General features: G+C 34.7%; 1 protein-coding gene across 4 annotated transcripts in view; it reads left to right on the top strand.

Annotated features, from left to right (window-relative positions):
- The window catches only part of RIMKLB (ribosomal modification protein rimK-like family member B), a 27793-nt gene extending 10071 nt beyond the window's left edge, over positions 1-17722 (top strand). Inside the window, exons 2-10 of one of the 4 annotated variants that reach the window (XR_001364006.1) lie at positions 874-1104; positions 3290-3376; positions 4773-4976; positions 9556-9701; positions 13894-14107; positions 15559-15686; positions 16213-16290; positions 16749-16908; positions 17542-17722. Coding sequence is in view for 1 of the 4 variants with exons in the window: in XM_014547510.1 (XP_014402996.1) it covers positions 874-1104; positions 3290-3376; positions 4773-4976; positions 9556-10019 (986 nt within the window). In the remaining 3 variants the exon portion in view is untranslated. Of the gene's footprint in view, positions 1-873; positions 1105-3289; positions 3377-4772; positions 4977-9555; positions 12010-13893; positions 14108-15558; positions 15687-16212; positions 16291-16748; positions 16909-17541 lie in introns of those variants that run through there. The other 3 variants (XR_001364005.1, XR_001364007.1, XM_014547510.1) reach the window with 3 other exon arrangements.
- The last annotated feature ends 1246 nt before the right edge of the window (positions 17723-18968 follow it).

Genomic DNA, 18968 nt, shown 5'->3' with positions numbered 1-18968 from the left:
GCCAGGTCCGTGGTGCCGTTTATTTTTAAATGGCCAGTGCGTGTCATGGCAGCTCCTGCGTTGAGCGTCTGCCCCCAGGTGGTCAGTGCGTGTCATAGCTACTGGTCAGACGGACACTTAGACTTTTATATATATAGATATGTCATCACTTAAAAAAGAACATAAAGAATACTATACAGAGAATTACGTGGAGCAAAATGTTAAAGTTCCCTATTCCACCTTCCTCTTCCTGCCTTGCCATCCACTCATACGCAGAGATAGCCATTTATATCATTTATCCTTTCATACATTTCCTATGCATATGCAAACACAGATAAAACTTATTCTCAGATTTTCTTTTTTTTTAAAAAGTTCAGCATCTGGAAATTCTCTATTTTTGAACATGATTATAACATTGTTTTTAATGGCTATGTTGTATTTGTTTGTATTTATTTATTTTTTTGTTAATCCTCATCCAAGGATATTTTTCCATTGATTTTTAGAGAGTGAAAGGGAGCGGGAGAGACAGAGAGAGAAATATCAGTGTAAGAGACACATCGATTGGTTGCCTCACACACACACACACCAACCAGGGCTGGGGATTGAGCCAGCAACTGAGGTACGTGCCTTTGACTGGAATCGAACCTGCGACCCTTCAGTCCTGGCTTGGGCATATTTCTTTGTATTGACACCTGCAATTATTTATTTAACCAGTGAAGATTTTTCTCATTAAATTTTCTTTTTCTTAGAAAGAAATATAATTGAAGGTGGGATGTCTCTTTGTCCCAATGATATATTAACAACCTAGTACATTTAGTCTTGTGACTCGAGCTGTTCCTGTATTTTATTGTATATTTCATTTTCACGGTTTTGATCTGTTCCTGTATATTTCAGGTTTGCGGATCAATGGAGAACTAATTACTGCCTATCCCCAGGTGGTGGTAGTGAGAGTACCAACCCCTTGGGTGCAGAGTGATAGTGACATCACTGTTTTACGCCATTTAGAGAAGATGGGATGCCGGTTGATGAACCGACCTCAGGCCATCCTGAACTGTGTTAATAAGTTCTGGACCTTTCAAGAGCTGGCTGGCCATGGTGTTCCTCTGCCCGATACTTTCTCTTATGGTGAGTTCACTAATAAGAATTTATAGCCTTAAGTTTTAGAGAACTGATAGTTTTGAAAGCCATATTAAACTAACAGGGTTATGTGATATAAGGAAATATATAAACATGAAAGAACTTATAGAAGTTTTTACAAATTAGTTTCATGATGTGGGTAGAACAAATTCAGAAAACTTTGCTTGGAAAGGGCCAGATAGTCAATATGTGACCCTTAGTAATGCTGTCGTAGTGTGAAAGTTGCTATAGGAAATGCCTAAACAAACGTGTAGCTGTGTTCCAATAAAACTTGATTATAAAAAATGGCAGTGGGTCATATCTGTCCCATAGGCTCTAGTTTGCCAGCATCTGTGGTAAAAGATAATAGACTTTGATGGCATCTCTGTTTAATTTCTGTTTATCTTAATTACCATTTTCATGGTAATTCTTCATAAATATTTTTTTTTCTTAAGAAAATGACACTATACCAGGCATGCTTTAAACTAGTGCTTCTAAAACTATCCGTGGTAAAGGATCTTTTTTGTTCTTTTAAAGACCAGTTTGCTGTGTATCAATACCCTTACAAAGTACAATAAAAATATCACAGCAATGCCAAATTTCTATAAAAGCTTCTAGTGCTTACTCTTTTTGTATTTATCTGGTCACCTATCAATAGCAAAGAAGTCAGAAGTTGGGCACAGGTTACTAGACCGCACTGTGAATAGCACTGTTATAAACAATATTGTTAATATATATTCTTTCTTTCCTGTTCTTCTAGTTTGGAAAGGGTAAATCAGTATAGTTTTTCATTAAGATTATTTCTCCAAATAAATGTCCAGTAGAATAGTAGGAGAGTTAACGAGGCTTTAAAAAGAAAGCCCTGTCCTCTTCTTATTTTTAATACTTTAAAGAAGGAAACTCTTCAAGTCGATATGATATGTGATACAGTTGCTGTTTTTAGCAGTTGCATGAGAAGAGTCAAAATGAATAGTTTGAGAATTCTGTCTTCCTGATGTTTATATCATGGCTCTATAATTCTGATTTTAAGAGAGTGGAAAGAAGGAAAGGGTTAACCAACTGAAATATTACCGATGCTCTGATGTTGAAGGCTTCATATTTGGGCAAGGCTCATCTTTCTTTAAGCTGCTAATTTATGATATTGCAGTTAATAAACTTTTTTCTGTTTTAGTTTTTCTATATCATCATGTTATTTTTTTACAACTATCCATTTTTTTTGCTTTAATTTTGCTGCTGTATCATTTGTTCCTTGGCAATATGAACAGTAAGAAGCATGACTTAGCACATTGGTACTGAGTAGTTAGTGTAGAAAGAACTCTGATTGATTAGTAAGAGGTAAGAAAAATTAATTTGTGTGTTTGAGACAGAAAGTGTGTGTACATATGCATACTGCATCTTCAACCTTGGATAAGTCTAACTAATTCATTCTTCTGTTTCTTAATCCAAACAGGGAACTGCATATACTAAAGTAGGTCTTGAGGTTTCAGTTATTTGTATGGTGGAAAAATAAGGGATACAAATATGAAAAGCCCAAACCGGTTTGGCTCAGTGGATAGAGCGTCAGCCTGTGGACTGAAGGGTCCCAGGTTCGATTCTGGTACACATTTTTTTTAAATATATATTTTATTGATTTTTTACAGAGAAGAAGGGAGAGGGATAGAGAGTTAGAAACATCGATGGGAGAGATCGATCAGCTGCCTCCTGCACGCCCCCTACTGGGGATGTGCCCGCAACCAAGGTACATGCCCTTGACCGGAATCGAACCTGGGACCCTTCAGTCCGCAGGCCGACGCTCTATCCACTGAGCCAAACCAGTTCGGCATCTCATCGATGTTTTTAACTCTATCCTTGTCCCTTCCTCTCTGTAAAAAATCAATAAAGTATAATTTTAAAAAATATGAAAAATGATATAGAATTAGGAAACATTGTTTTAACTAAAGTATACTTAATTTCTTTAGGTTGGATATTAGAATATTTATAGTTTAAGATAGCTCTTACCCATTTTAAAACATGTGGTTGTTTTAAACAGATATTTAACTGTTCTTTCAACTTTTATTACTTTCTCCAAGAAAAATAAAATTTAGTCATGAGGTTCTTAACTTCTACCTTCCTTGTGTTGACATTAGTGTAGATAAAATTTATCACACTCTACCTCTGTTGATGTTGTTTTTAAAATTTTTTGTGCTCAAATCAGGTGGTCATGAAAATTTTTCTAAGATGATTGATGAAGCAGAAGTACTGGAGTTCCCAATGGTAGTGAAGAATACACGAGGTCATAGAGGTGTGTATGAGTTGTTGCTATGGTAACATAATTTTGACATTTACTTTTGATAATAAGGGTGATTGATTATACAGAATAGATTTTTTTCTTAATTATATCTAAGCAATTATTTTCTTTGCCTTTGCTCATGGTTATTGACTAGGTAGTAGCTTTTGAAGCAGGGCTTCTGAAGAAAAATTAGAGGGAAATTATTAGGTGCATGGTACCTCAAACTTATAGAAGGCTACTGTGAGTTGTTCAGCTTGGCTTGAAGCTATTTCTATTCATTTAGTGATTATCCTAGAGGATTTAAGACACATACTTAATTAGATTGAGTCCCAAGTTAATACCTTTGTCTTATTCAAGAGTTCAGGGACTTTCACCGACTCCAATCATTCTCCTTCCCAATTTATGTAGTTTGAAGACTTAAATGTGTAAGGCAAAAATATACAGCTTTAGAAGGCAGTGTATAAAAATACCTTAATGGCTTTAGATTAAGAAAAGATTTCTTAAGGCATAAAATGATTCATAAAATCCAAGTACTTCACAAGGTGAGTGCCTTGACAGGGATAGCTGGGTAGGGGTCAGCTGGGACTCTTGACTGCAATATTCAATGTGGCAGCCAAGAAATCTGTGGCTCCTACAGTGGATGCTCCAAAGAAGCGGCATGAGCTTTTATGACCTGGCCTCAAAAGTCATATAGAATTGCTTCTGCTATATTCTGTTGGTTGAAGCAATCACAAGCCTTCCTAGATTCAGAGGGATGGGACATAGATTCCCCCTCTTCTTGATGGGAAGAATGTCAAATGATTTATAACTATGTTTTAAAAAATTTGCAAGTCAATGGAATGGACTAGAGAATTCAGAAACCAAAGTTAGGTGTGTAGTGACATACTGCTGTTTTAATATACAAAGTGAGCAAAAGTAGGTTTGAGTACATGAAACACAGTTAATAAAGATATTGTAATAATCATAACCTGCCTATCTTTTTCCATACGAACAACTATTAGCCTACTTTTGCACACACCTGTATACAAATGAAGTATATTAATATATTGTACAAATTAATGACGTGTTTTAACTTAGAGGGAAATGTTTTGCTAATAAGTGAGTGGCATTATTGGCTAACCTGGAGGAATACAAATTTTATATCTCTACCTCACAACATATACTGAAATAAATTCTAGATTACTGTAAGAGTTTGGATGGAGATTGAGAGACTCATGGACGGTGATTATTAACTTTTTTTTTATGTACAATTTTTGCATTGTCTTACTAATTGTAACTCTATTTCTTTGGTTAAAAAGTAATTGGTTCTAAAAGAACAGACTGGGACACAAGAAGATGGAGGCAGTGGATATCAACCTACCCACAGATTGACCACTTACACATATTTTTTATTCTTTTTCAATCACAGGCAAAGCTGTTTTCTTGGCTCGAGATAAGCACCATTTGGCTGATCTAAGCCATCTTATTCGCCATGAAGCTCCATACCTGTTCCAGAAGTATGTTAAAGAGTCTCATGGACGGGATGTACGTGTCATTGTTGTGGGAGGCCGTGTGGTTGGCACCATGTTACGCTGTTCAACAGATGGGAGGATGCAAAGCAACTGCTCACTAGGTAAAAATGATGAAGGTGTCTTTCTAGTATATAAAGTGATATTACAGCATGTCCAATGAGTATTTGTATATAACTACAGATTTTTACTTAATAAGTTGAAAAACACATTATCTTTAACATCTAAATATGATTAATAGACTATGACTATACTACATACACTTTTGAGGTTGTTCTTTTTTTTCAGTAATGAAATTGGATTTCTCTGAATCATGAATTTATTTTCACTCAGGCTCAATTTGTAACTCAATGCATACAAGTATGAAATGTGTGATTAGATGTAAAGATACCCTCTTTGTTGATATACTTACTTTGTTTATAACTGGAATTCATTTAAGATAGATGTGTCCTAACTCCATTGTTCCAAATAAGATTGCTGACTTTGATTTATCTAAATGTGTATTTTCTGAGATCTCTTATTGTTGAAATGCCACAGAACTTAGTCTGGGTTTTTTCTCTGTTTATTTCACTTTCTTGGTAATTTTATCTCACTCCTGGCTTTAGATACTATCTATATGTTAATATTCTCAAGTTTATATCTCTATTTTAGGCTTTCTCCTTGAACTCCAGGCACATATAAATAACTGCCTACTCAGTATCTCCGTGTAGATGTCTAATGGATATTTATTTTATTTTATTTTTAAGCCTTGTTGAAACAAGGCCACCAAAAATTTTGGTTGCCTCCAAAACAATTGGGAGAGAGAGATTATAGACATTTATTTTAACATGTCCAGAACTGATCTAAGTCCCCCTCTTACTTGTGTTCCATATCCAGTTATCACTTAATGGCAATTCTACCTTTCCAGTTTATACCAATATCCTTAGAGTCACCTTGTTCGCTCTCTTCTCCCTTTTTCTGTTTTCCGAATGAATAATAATTGGTTGTCCCAGAACTCTTTATTAAATAGTCTGTTTATTACTGATTTGTAATGCCATCTATTTTATGTATTAAATTTCCATATATGTATTGCTTTGTTTAAGGACCCTCTTTTTAGATGCTATTCTTTTCCTGTATGAATGAATATCAATCTTAATTCCTTTGGTATTATGCCTAGGTATCTGATAGAGCAAGAGCCCTTCTATCTTGTTCTTCAGAATTGAGTGCCCTTATTATTTTATCCCCAGAGAGGCCTTTTTTATGATGAATATTCTCTCATATTCAGTATTAACTGTTGTAGCAGCATTTTGTATATAGCAATGAACAAAACAGATAAAAATCCCTGCTTTCATGGGCTTTGTGTTCTAGTGTTTTGCTGAAACATTTAATAGTTTTAGTCATAGTCTATATTAGAATTTCTCTTATGTTTCAAAATCCTTATATAGTATTTACATGATCTATTCCTAGGTAGTCTTTTTTAAAAAACAAACCATTTAGAGTTGATTGTACCTATATTGCAAGAATCATTACTCACCACTGTTTACTCCCCAACTTTAACTTCCCATATCTTGAGGTCTCTCTTCTTAGTCATTTTCTTATGTTAGTATCGTTTCTTGATTATTTTCCCTGGTAGGGGGTGTGAGTGATAGATATACCCCCTCTTATGTCTTTCTTTTCTTATTGTTTGAGATTGGATTCTTAGGTTACAAGAGTCAATTTTCAATTCTACTGCTTTATAGGTTACATTGTTACAGTTGAATGGCCAAATTGTCTTTTATTTTTTTGGTAAATCATTTATTCTTTCTAAGTCTTGTCTTTTCTTTTTAGCTCAGATTTTTTCAGGATTTATGTTGGCACCATGTTACGCTGTTCAACAGATGGGAGGATGCAAAGCAACTGCTCACTAGGTAAAAATGATGAAGGTGTCTTTCTAGTATATAAAGTGATATTACAGCATGTCCAATGAGTATTTGTATATAACTACAGATTTTTACTTAATAAGTTGAAAAACACATTATCTTTAACATCTAAATATGATTAATAGACTATGACTATACTACATACACTTTTGAGGTTGTTCTTTTTTTTCAGTAATGAAATTGGATTTCTCTGAATCATGAATTTATTTTCACTCAGGCTCAATTTGTAACTCAATGCATACAAGTATGAAATGTGTGATTAGATGTAAAGATACCCTCTTTGTTGATATACTTACTTTGTTTATAACTGGAATTCATTTAAGATAGATGTGTCCTAACTCCATTGTTCCAAATAAGATTGCTGACTTTGATTTATCTAAATGTGTATTTTCTGAGATCTCTTATTGTTGAAATGCCACAGAACTTAGTCTGGGTTTTTTCTCTGTTTATTTCACTTTCTTGGTAATTTTATCTCACTCCTGGCTTTAGATACTATCTATATGTTAATATTCTCAAGTTTATATCTCTATTTTAGGCTTTCTCCTTGAACTCCAGGCACATATAAATAACTGCCTACTCAGTATCTCCGTGTAGATGTCTAATGGATATTTATTTTATTTTATTTTTAAGCCTTGTTGAAACAAGGCCACCAAAAATTTTGGTTGCCTCCAAAACAATTGGGAGAGAGAGATTATAGACATTTATTTTAACATGTCCAGAACTGATCTAAGTCCCCCTCTTACTTGTGTTCCATATCCAGTTATCACTTAATGGCAATTCTACCTTTCCAGTTTATACCAATATCCTTAGAGTCACCTTGTTCGCTCTCTTCTCCCTTTTTCTGTTTTCCGAATGAATAATAATTGGTTGTCCCAGAACTCTTTATTAAATAGTCTGTTTATTACTGATTTGTAATGCCATCTATTTTATGTATTAAATTTCCATATATGTATTGCTTTGTTTAAGGACCCTCTTTTTAGATGCTATTCTTTTCCTGTATGAATGAATATCAATCTTAATTCCTTTGGTATTATGCCTAGGTATCTGATAGAGCAAGAGCCCTTCTATCTTGTTCTTCAGAATTGAGTGCCCTTATTATTTTATCCCCAGAGAGGCCTTTTTTATGATGAATATTCTCTCATATTCAGTATTAACTGTTGTAGCAGCATTTTGTATATAGCAATGAACAAAACAGATAAAAATCCCTGCTTTCATGGGCTTTGTGTTCTAGTGTTTTGCTGAAACATTTAATAGTTTTAGTCATAGTCTATATTAGAATTTCTCTTATGTTTCAAAATCCTTATATAGTATTTACATGATCTATTCCTAGGTAGTCTTTTTTAAAAAACAAACCATTTAGAGTTGATTGTACCTATATTGCAAGAATCATTACTCACCACTGTTTACTCCCCAACTTTAACTTCCCATATCTTGAGGTCTCTCTTCTTAGTCATTTTCTTATGTTAGTATCGTTTCTTGATTATTTTCCCTGGTAGGGGGTGTGAGTGATAGATATACCCCCTCTTATGTCTTTCTTTTCTTATTGTTTGAGATTGGATTCTTAGGTTACAAGAGTCAATTTTCAATTCTACTGCTTTATAGGTTACATTGTTACAGTTGAATGGCCAAATTGTCTTTTATTTTTTTGGTAAATCATTTATTCTTTCTAAGTCTTGTCTTTTCTTTTTAGCTCAGATTTTTTCAGGATTTATTTATTTATTGTTAATCCTCACCCAAGGATATTTTTCCATTGATTTTTAGAGAGAGGGGAAGGGACAGAGAGAGAAACATGGATGTGAGAGAGACAAATCGATTGGTTGCCTCCTACACACACCCCAACCAGGGATTGAACCTGGGACCTCTCCCGTGCATGGGGCAATGCTCAACCAACCGAGCCACACTGGCCAGGGTAATAGCTTGTTATTTTTTTGGTTGTTGTCTCATCATGGCTCTGCTCTGGTTGTTTGGAGAAGCAGTCATTTAATTCATGGGCTAATGTGCCAGGCTCCTACTGAGGTAATTTAAAGAAGCCTTTCTGTTTCCTGGACTCCCCTCCCTACTCTTTCAGCTTCAGTGATAGGAAGGTCTCAGCTCACCTATGCAGTTGCTTTTTGACCTCTTTGGGATCAAAGACATTAGGCATATTCATATAATGGCTGATGTCAGTTTTCCTCCTGTGGATACACAGAGCTATTTGAGCCAAGCTCTTCTCAAAATTCTTTGCTGTCTAGTCCTTATGTCAGAGCTTCCTGAAGCTAGTCTCCAAATGAGAGTCTAATTCTAATTCCTTTCTCTCAGATACCAGCAAACTTTAAGACTTCACCTATATTCAGTCAGCTCCCTTATGCCCCGGAATCCTTTTGGCTGAGGAATGAGGGCTACAGAAGAAGAGTGCCATGTTTAGGCTCCCTTTGTTATAAGATTTTATCCTATCCTCCATCCATATGATGCATCCCTGTTATTTTTGTCATAATTGTAGTTATGCAAGAGTTCTACTTGGTCTATATTATTGCTAGTAAGGCAGGCTTCCGTGAAAGTTGAATGTCGTCTTCAGAATAAATAGCATATTGAAAAAGTATGAAATTAGGAATTCTCTGAGAGACTGGGTTGGAAAGGGATTCCCTAATGAAGGAAACTTAGATTTCAAAGTTCCAATTTTACATGAGAATAGCACCTTTGTTTTCGCTACTGATTTATAAGAAAGGGCTAGCCTTAGAGGCCAGCTTTATTTTACTCCAGAAATTTATCATTTTGGTAACTTCTTATTTTTTTTCTCTTTTGCCAGGTGGTGTGGGGATGATGTGCTCACTGAGTGAGCAAGGGAAGCAGCTCGCTATCCAGGTGTCTAATATCCTGGGGATGGATGTGTGTGGCATTGACCTGTTGATGAAAGATGACGGCTCCTTCTGTGTCTGCGAGGCCAATGCAAATGTAGGTTTCATCGCCTTTGATAAGGCTTGTAATCTAGATGTAGCTGGTATCATAGCGGACTATGCCGCCTCCCTTCTGCCCTCTGGCCGGCTCACCCGGCGTATGTCCCTGCTCTCCGTGGTGTCCACGGCCAGTGAAACTAGTGAGCCGGAGCTGGGTCCCCCAGCCAGCACTGCTGTCGACAACATGAGCGCAAGTTCCAGCTCTGTTGACAGCGACCCTGAAAGCACCGAGCGAGAACTGCTCACCAAGCTCCCAGGGGGCCTATTCAACATGAACCAGCTGCTAGCCAATGAAATTGAACTCCTGGTGGAGTGACTCCACTGGTAAATAATTAACCAACAAAACCCTGTAAAACTTTCTTTTTCTTTTTTTCTTATTTTTTTAACCAACTTGCAATGCTGTTCATGGAATATGCTCAGGAAGATGAGAGAAAATCGAGTAGGATTAGTTAGAAGAGAAGAAAGAGGGAGATAGACAAGACCTCTGCTAGTAAGATGTTACTGTCTTGCATTTACAGATGATACAGATAGGCTAGGCAGAAGAGGTGAGATACAGAAAAATGTCAGGTTCTCATAGTTACCCTTTTAATTACTCAAAAATGTGCGTGTTCTCAGGCCATAAAGAACATACAAAATTTTTTCATGATTCCTTGCTTTTGTTTTTGTACAGTTGGTATAAATTTCAGAGTAGCATAACTTTACATTGTGTGGCAAAGATTTATAATGGGTTTAGGAAAACATCTATCTAAATTATAGGAATTTTTTTTATACAAATCTGAAAATTCTGCCTTTATCATATTAACTAGCAGCTTTATATTCATAGTTTATGATGTCTTGAGGGGGCTCTTATTGGGATTTATTATTTCTGTTTTTAGTTTTTCCCTTAATTTGAGTGGGAGGGCAATGTGAATATGACCCAATAAAGGTTTTTTAAATGACAAAATTGGCATGTTTGCATGATAAAGGGGAAATGAACAGTATTGCAATGTCTGGTACACAAAATATCATTTACTCCAATGTAGATAAAATTACACTAGTTTAAAATATGTGCATTGACTTGTATTTGTTAGTGTTTTAGTCTTTTTTGAAAGATATATGCTCTGTTAATGTTGCATTTTTTAAAACACCCTAATCTAACATTCCCTGATCTATACCTGCATCTTTAACAATGGCCAAAGTGAAGAAAATGCTACCTTTTTTGTTAATAAGACACTGACTTCAGACATGCGCATTTAAAGCCTTTTATATTTGTTCCCCTTTTTTCTTTTAGTGGTTGGGCATTTAAAGAATAAGGACAAGGAAAAATATTTTGGGTGGCAAATCAAAGGCCTATTAGTTCTTAAGCATAAGCTGAAGTGATTTCTAATTTTTCAGCATTATATTGCATTTTTCACATTTTAAGAGGGAGTATATATGTGTGTGTGTGCACGCATGCATGTGTATGTGTTTTGCTTTTTGTTTACACCAACCAGTCAAAAAGGATAGATTCTAGAAAATGGAGCATGATGGGAAACACTTTTTTAAAAAACTTTAAAAAGCAGATTAGCTGTTTTCATAACTGTACTCCACTAGGGTAGAGGTACTCACCTAAAAACATAAGGAAAATAGATGCTTCTTAGGTTTTTTGTGTATATGTTGTTTGTTTGTTTGTTTTTCTTTGTTTCTGGACTGTTCAGTGTATGATTTATTCAAGGCTACATGCTTTTTTCTTCAATGTTTCTGACTGTGTGTTTCCTCCTGTTTACACATAGGTTTTGGGGTGGGGTAGACTGGGCGTTTTTGTTTGGGGACTTAGCAGTATTGAGTCTCTTGTAGCCCTACTCTGAAACCTTCAGTACTCTCCACCGTTTATATTCCTTTACTTTCTGGATTTATAAAAGCCCCAAAACTGCATATAATATGAGCCTTTACAACCTGGGTAAAACTATGCCAGTGATGGTTTTGAAGGAGTGTTAAGAAATGGAGGTGCTCCAGAGCTCAACGTAATTTTTTTTTAAACAGCAAGTTCCATCTCCCTACAATCCTCTGAAGCTTTCACCCAAGTCCTTTCTTGCCTCTCCAGTGCTTTTTTTCCTTCAGATGGACCTTAAACTTAATTTCTTGGACACTACTAGAGAGACTTCGAGGCAATAATAAAGATCAGTATTAACCAGCTCTAATGATCTAACAGAGGTTTGATCATGTTACTTGTACAGTTTTCCCCCATTTTAAAAAGGAATGTAATAAAAAATTTTTTCCATAGAATTAAATAATATTGAAATTGAGTGAAAGGTTGATTGTTGACAAATAGAATAGTACTTCTACTCTGTGCAGTGTTTCATTTCACCTGAAAAATATATACCTAAGAGGAGTTTCTAATTTATTTTAGGATATTCTCATCTCATCTAGAAGAATTTGACTTGCACAGGGTTATTTTGGGACTTACATATATAAGTACCCCTGACTCATTAACAGAAAGAAATACTTGGTACTTCTTTCACTGAATGACCATACTTTGGAGGATGTATCATATTTGGGATAAAGAAATAAATGAGGGAGAAAGAACTGTTTAATCATCATTCATATGTTTGTGTAGAGACCATCTGGTTGCCACCTAAATTATGTTACATATATTTTAAATAGTTACATATCACATGTATATAGATTAATTAATTTTAAAACACAAATACCCTCTCTATTTGATGAAGAACTCAAGGTTTATGTTGGGTGGGATAAGGCACCAGGAAAAATGTAGGTATCTTTTTACAAATTTTTACCAAATTAACCAAGTATAAGATATATCAGATTATTTCATCTTTGGTTTTATTCAGTATTCATCTTTTGTGCATTCACATTATATTAAAACATAGCTTTACCAACCTATTTCTAGATCACATACTCTCATGTTAGAATGAAAAGGGAAGAAATGGTCATCTTAGACTTTAAAAACATGAATATTTTCTTGAATTTCTTCAAAAATTAAGGTAAAAGATATGAACAAATTATTCTGGAAGAACCCAAATGAAAACAGCCCAGATATTTAAGTGAAAGTTAAATATATTTTCATATTGTTTAATAACTTTTGTTTATTAATCTTTATTGCTATTATGAGAGGTAAAAATGTATTTATTAAATATGTATAATCATCATGCCAAAATTTGAATTACTGTAAAATTATTGTATATTATTAAAATTGTAATTCTGAATTGTATTTTAAAAGTAATTCTTTCTTATATTGTTTTTATGTTACTCATGATGAAAACTGGACTATATATATATACATACACATATATAAACATGAACTATTCCATTTAAAATTTTAATAGTTTTTTTTTTGTGCCTAAAATTAATTGGTCATTTCTGCTGGCTTTTACTCCACTGAACTTTAAAATCTTTCTGTATGTGCTATCAATAAGAAAATATCCTGGGACATCATAAAAATTCATCAAGAGACTTGCTTTCATCAAGCACTTTATCAGACTTTTGAGAAATGATTGGAGGCATTGAAAGAAGTAATTGACTTTCAAAATCATCTCTTCTTTTTCTCAAGAAGAAAATGGAAAAACAAATTCTCTTCATTCAGTGAGTCCCCAGTTTGGGGTCTGGGAGCATAGAGACATTGTGAAATCAAATCTTATTTTCTCCTGGCTCACTCTTTTTGAGAAGGTTAATGGGCTATATGGCTGGTGAGACACGATCCCCTCCTAAGAAAATGTAGGTGCTCAGACAGGTAACCTCTGCTGCTACTGTTTTTATTTGTTTGTTTGTTTGTTTAATTTCATTTAAAATTTGTTTTTGTTGTACTAGGATATTTTTAAATGTAATATATCGCAGGATTTATAACCAGGTTTATTGCTTTCTTTCTTTTTATTAAAAAAACAACAAAGTTTCATTTAAGATACATTTAGGCGCCTTTGAAGCTTGGATTTTGGAATGTTTCAGTAGTGGACAGAAATCTGCTGTTGGAATCTTCTAGTCCTCCAGGTTTAATTTGAGGTTTTTAGTTTTGTTTTGAATTTTTGTGTGGTATTTTATTTCCTTTATATCAATGCCCTTTAGCCATGATGTTTTGGGGTGGCTGCCTAACTCTAGTGAAAATTCTTTTTATATTAACGAAAATTTGGTGTTTGAAATTCCTTAATGTTTTGCATTTTTTAAATAGTTTTTAAAGAAATATTCTAACTGCTTTTACTGTTACTGTTCTTTGCCAGCCTTTTCAGGAGCCAAAAAAAACAAAAACAAACAAACAAAAAATATACCCAGAGAAAAAACTTTCCTTCTTCCCCCTTCCTGATGATGAGTGAGAAGTATTGAGAACTTTCGGGGTCAGTGCCCTTCTAAACTCCCCTTCCCCCAATAATGCAGCTGTATAATGAATGCTAAATGCAGCGGTTTGGATTCAGGCACACCCCAGCCTGCTTACAGGTAATTTGACTCTTTATCCTTTCTTTTCCATCATAAGGCTAACTACTTTCCTTTTAAAAAATTTCTTTATGTGCTTTCAAGCTAACCATGGGTTTGTAATAGCTCTCATTAAAAAAAAAAAAAAGCGTAACTATATCTAGCAAATAATTTGATTAAAGAAGAACATTTGGGGATAAAATTGGAATTGGTTGGGATGAACTCAGGACTTTCATTGGGGATGTGCTTAAATCGTATAGATAAGTCCATTCCTTGCATATATGTCTATGATTACTTCAGCGTGTGACTTTTTGGCTTTGTTTTTTGTTTTGGGTTTGTTTGTTTCTTCCATTGTGCTACTCTGGCTTAAGCTTTTTCAGGGGTTGGTGTTCCGAGTACACAGTGAGCTCACAGTATAAAGACATCAATTAGGAGTTGACAGGTATGGAAAACTAGAGTTTTGAAAAGGTAAACTTAGGTTCTAGATTATATGTATGGTAAAAATTCACCATAGCGTTTAGTTGACTTTAGTGCTTCTCTGTGACATCATACAAATGAAAGGGAATGATGAGACAAAGGTAGCAGAAAGAATTGTAAGAGCAGCATGATTTCAGAACTAGTTATCATTTCAGACACTAGTGCTAACAAAAATAGATGTAACTTGAGATTATCATAAAATAATGGTTCAAACATTTAAAAATTAGAGGTTTGAACAGATTGGAGGACATTTTTGAAGCACAAGGTTGTTAAGCAGATAAAGGCCATAAAGTTAGTCGAAGGAATAGGAATACAACTTGTCCTTTCTATTTTTTAATATACTATCCCCTCCTCTGTGTACATACGAGTTACATACGAGTTATCATTTTGGGAGATAATCCTCTTTCTAATAGGTGAAATTTTAGTGACAGTAGTCAGGACCTTTTCAAGATACACTTCTACATAATTTTATCCTGTGGCTTTAGATGTCCTATTCAAAGAGACTGTCCAATAAATCACTAGTTAGTGAGTAGGAAATCATGGCTCATAATGCTATTTCTACAGCTGAAGGTGTAAAATAAATCATTAACCTGTTGTGCTTTATTTCACTCATATAAAATAAGAACAGAAATTTTCATAAGCATTTTAAGACAAAAATACTTACCTGTGAACAGACGTTTACTAACGAAAGAATCCCAGCTGCACTCCTGTAGAAATTTATGATGTATGCTAAAAAAGGCTTGTATAGGAGAAACTTGTTCTCTTGTTAATAAGAATGGCCAGCTTTAGAATGTGTGGAATATGATTGCATGGGACATGTAGAATTTAGCAGCCTTCATTCTGCTGCCTCCATGAAGATCACTGACTTGATAAGAATGATCTTGCTTTTTAGATTTTACCATAATCACTTATTAGGTGGGCCTTATATAGCATATATGCCTGGCTGCTCTTGTGGGGTTTGGGAACATGAGGGGTGGGGTGAATTGTTGTTGTTTTAGGTTTCAGTCAGACAGACATCCCTGTGCCCCAGTTCCCAGAAGCACAGCAGGCCTCTAGGATCATCCGTGGGAACGGCGCAGTCCTGACATCACCAACTCTCCTGCTCAGGCTCATCCCATATACAGAGGTCAAAAGGGTGGGGTTTGAGCTGGGGGAAGGAATAGAAAGTAGAAACTGTCACGGTAGTGCTACTGTTGGCTAGCCTTTGGTGCTTATGTCAGTGTTTTATTTTTTAAGTTAGTAAAACTACATATATTTATGTTGGGGTAAAGGTAGTGGGAGGTTGGAACAATAACAAGCCTTTACTAGTATTACTAGTTCATTATTGAATACTGTTCTTTAGTAGCTAATACTAAGTAAATTTGAAACCTAGACCCACAATGACAAAGAGAATGGGAATAGAAATGAATTTCAGGATTTTAACAAACAGAAAACATTAATGTGGTGTTAATTTCCAGTTCTACAACTGCTATTACATTTGTTATTCTGTCATGCTTTTTTTGCCCTAATTCTTTCATGTATGTATACAGATTGAGGAAATGTGCACTTGTGGTCAGTTCTTTTAAAAGGACTTAATGCATTTATTACTCTTTTGTAAAAAATATTCCCAATGCTTATATGGGCATACAAATGCTACCCTATTTTAAATGTAGGTGGCGTATGTGTTCGTGTTTTAATATATTCAGAGCCATTGGGCAATAAGCAGTCCAGAACATTGAAAACTCAAGCAGGTAAAGCACCTAACACCCTTAGTTTCTAGAATTACTTTTAAAAAATCCTTTATTGTTGCATCTTCCACAATTCTTTTGGTAGTCTCTGAACTAAAAATTTGCAGGAGTTGTAGACTAGCTAAAATGTTAAGTTATGCATTTATTCATAAAATTATAGGGATAGGTGAAGGAGGAAAGAAAGAGCTCCTTGAGACGGCAACTGTTGTGTCCAAATCTTTGCACCTTTTTAATTGTTTTATTTTTATTTTCCCAGCTTAGCATGAATGAACATTGATCATACATTGTTTGATTTTCAGTGATTGGGATTTTTTGTTGTCTTGGATTTTGGCGGGGAGGTCTTGGGGGAAACAATGAGGAAGTTTGTGCACATGTGAAAATATGAAATGTTTAATAAAGAAATTTTTCTGTTTAATCTGAATAATAAGCAAGAACTTTTTCTGTATACCCTTCTGCTGCAGTAGAGAAATAACTGTTAGGTGGCAGCAGAAGAAGGAATTCTTCAGATTGATGGCTACTGACAAAATCTGCATAAAAGAGATAGAGCATGTTATACCAAGTGAAGTAACATTGGCAAAAAAATGGAAACTGGACTGAGATTTCTAGATTCAGCTCTAAATGGTAAGTTATTTTCAATTAAGAATGTATTTTCAGTACCGGTGTTATAAGTCACTGTGATGTGTAATCATAAATGCCAATAGGTCCTTGCCTTAGGATGAATTTCTTCTACTTTGAAAAAAAAATTGAGCTTTATATAAAATTAGGGATTTATCTCTAGTTAATTAATATATGTAAACCCTGTTTTCAGCTTTAAGTAAACTTGATGGATAAATTTTTAATATATTTAAAGAGGAGGGGGAAGAGAGAGAAGCATCAATCAGTTGCCTCCTGCATTCGTCCTGACAGGATCAAACCCACAACCTGGGTATGTGCTCTGATTAGGAATCAAACCTGCCATCTTTTGGTGTATGGGACAATACTCCAACAAACTGAGCCACACTGGCCAGGGCACGCTTTTAGTTTTTAATGATAAGAACATTAAATATCTTCCATCTCAGAATCAGAGTATATCTTTTCCAGCTGAGGCCACCAAGCTAAAGTGTGGTAATAAAAAAAAAAAGTGATTTTTTTTTTTTTTTTTGGTAATCTAAACAATTTGAATATTGTGATGTTAGTTAATTTTTTATCTTGTTTTTCTCATCCAAAAACTGTTTAAATCTAATTTAAGTGAGTTGTCTGTGTTTTCCTCCCTAGGTTCTTTTGAAGTAACCAGTGGTATTTTTTGCTTATTACTTCATTCACAGAATGGATGAAGATACATTCAACTGTGTTTTTTTCAAATGGAGGATAATATACAGTACAAGGAAGCAATAGCTCTAACCTGTTGATTCATTGTGTTTTCAAAAATAAAAACACCAGAACTGGAAATGAAGTAGCATGGAGTACGATTTGTTTTTTTGGCAGCTATTTCTACCCACTCCATCTCATATGCATTCACTTCAGTGCATATGTCTACACTTGAAGTCTAGTTCCACATATATCATTTTCAGTATTCTTTTCTTCACTTTTTAAAGATGAAACTGCTTTGGTTTTTGATAGACTAATCTCTCTACAATGTATTCTAAAACAATTACTCCTTCTTTTGGCGCATAGATATGTATCACATGTTTTAGAGCTTCCATGGGTACTACATGCTGCTCTCAGCCCACAACAGCTGCCGGGTTCAAAATGCAATGGCCCATTACAGAGAACTGCCAGGAGCTACGGAGGAACTGCCAGGTAGTCTTCCTAGTAAGAGGTATATTTGAAAAAAAAGGAGATCTGACATTATGGAAGATGGTTGAGTCAAGAACATATATTTTTCTCCTTAAACGAAGAAAGCTCTAAACCTTTTCTATTGAAAAGATAGAAAACGTGGTGGAAGGCACACACAAGGAATTAGAAGGACCTTTGGGATTCATTTGTGTTCTCTCCTGTTTTTACTTACACTGTATAACTAATCTCTTGAATGTCGTCAAAGGAAAGAGATTTTTTTTAAAAATTCAATTATATTGGTAGGCAGACAAGTACTTGTAGAAAAAATTATCGCTACTTGGTTTTCTTTTAATTAAGAATGATGGTATTGAAACATTTCTGGAGATGGAAAGTGGTAATGGTTATACAACAGTGTGAATGTCCTTAATGCCACTGAACTATACACTTAAAAATGCTTAAAAGGGGAAATTTTGTTATGTATGTTTTACTACAGTTTTTTAAAAATTAAACATTTGTAACACAGTTCTACCATTTAGTTTATAAGGTGCCAATTTCATCACATCTTTCATCGGCATTAAAAATCTTGACAAATTAATTTTAAAAAAGAATGATGGTATTCTATCGCAATTCTCATAGGGATTTTAACACGAATAATATTTTCCGAGTGCATATCCAAACTCCTGAAGTTCTGTTATTAGACATTTTTGTCCTTTGAAATCATGTTTTTGAGGCATTTCAGGCCGAGCTTAATATCAGGTCCTGCTTCCCAGAGTTTGAGTCACTTGATCCCCATTTCAGCACAACCTCTAAGTTAAATTCTGGTCTTTGGTAAAACACATCAAATATCTCTTGTCCAACAATAACACTTGGCATCAAATGACTTTTGTTACTGGCAAGATTCTGATACTATACTCCATTTTTGGTAA

Source organism: Myotis brandtii, unplaced genomic scaffold, assembly GCF_000412655.1.
Source record: "Myotis brandtii unplaced genomic scaffold, ASM41265v1 scaffold476, whole genome shotgun sequence".
NCBI lineage: Eukaryota > Metazoa > Chordata > Mammalia > Chiroptera > Vespertilionidae > Myotis > Myotis brandtii.
This window is presented reverse-complemented; position numbering and strand designations above follow the sequence as displayed.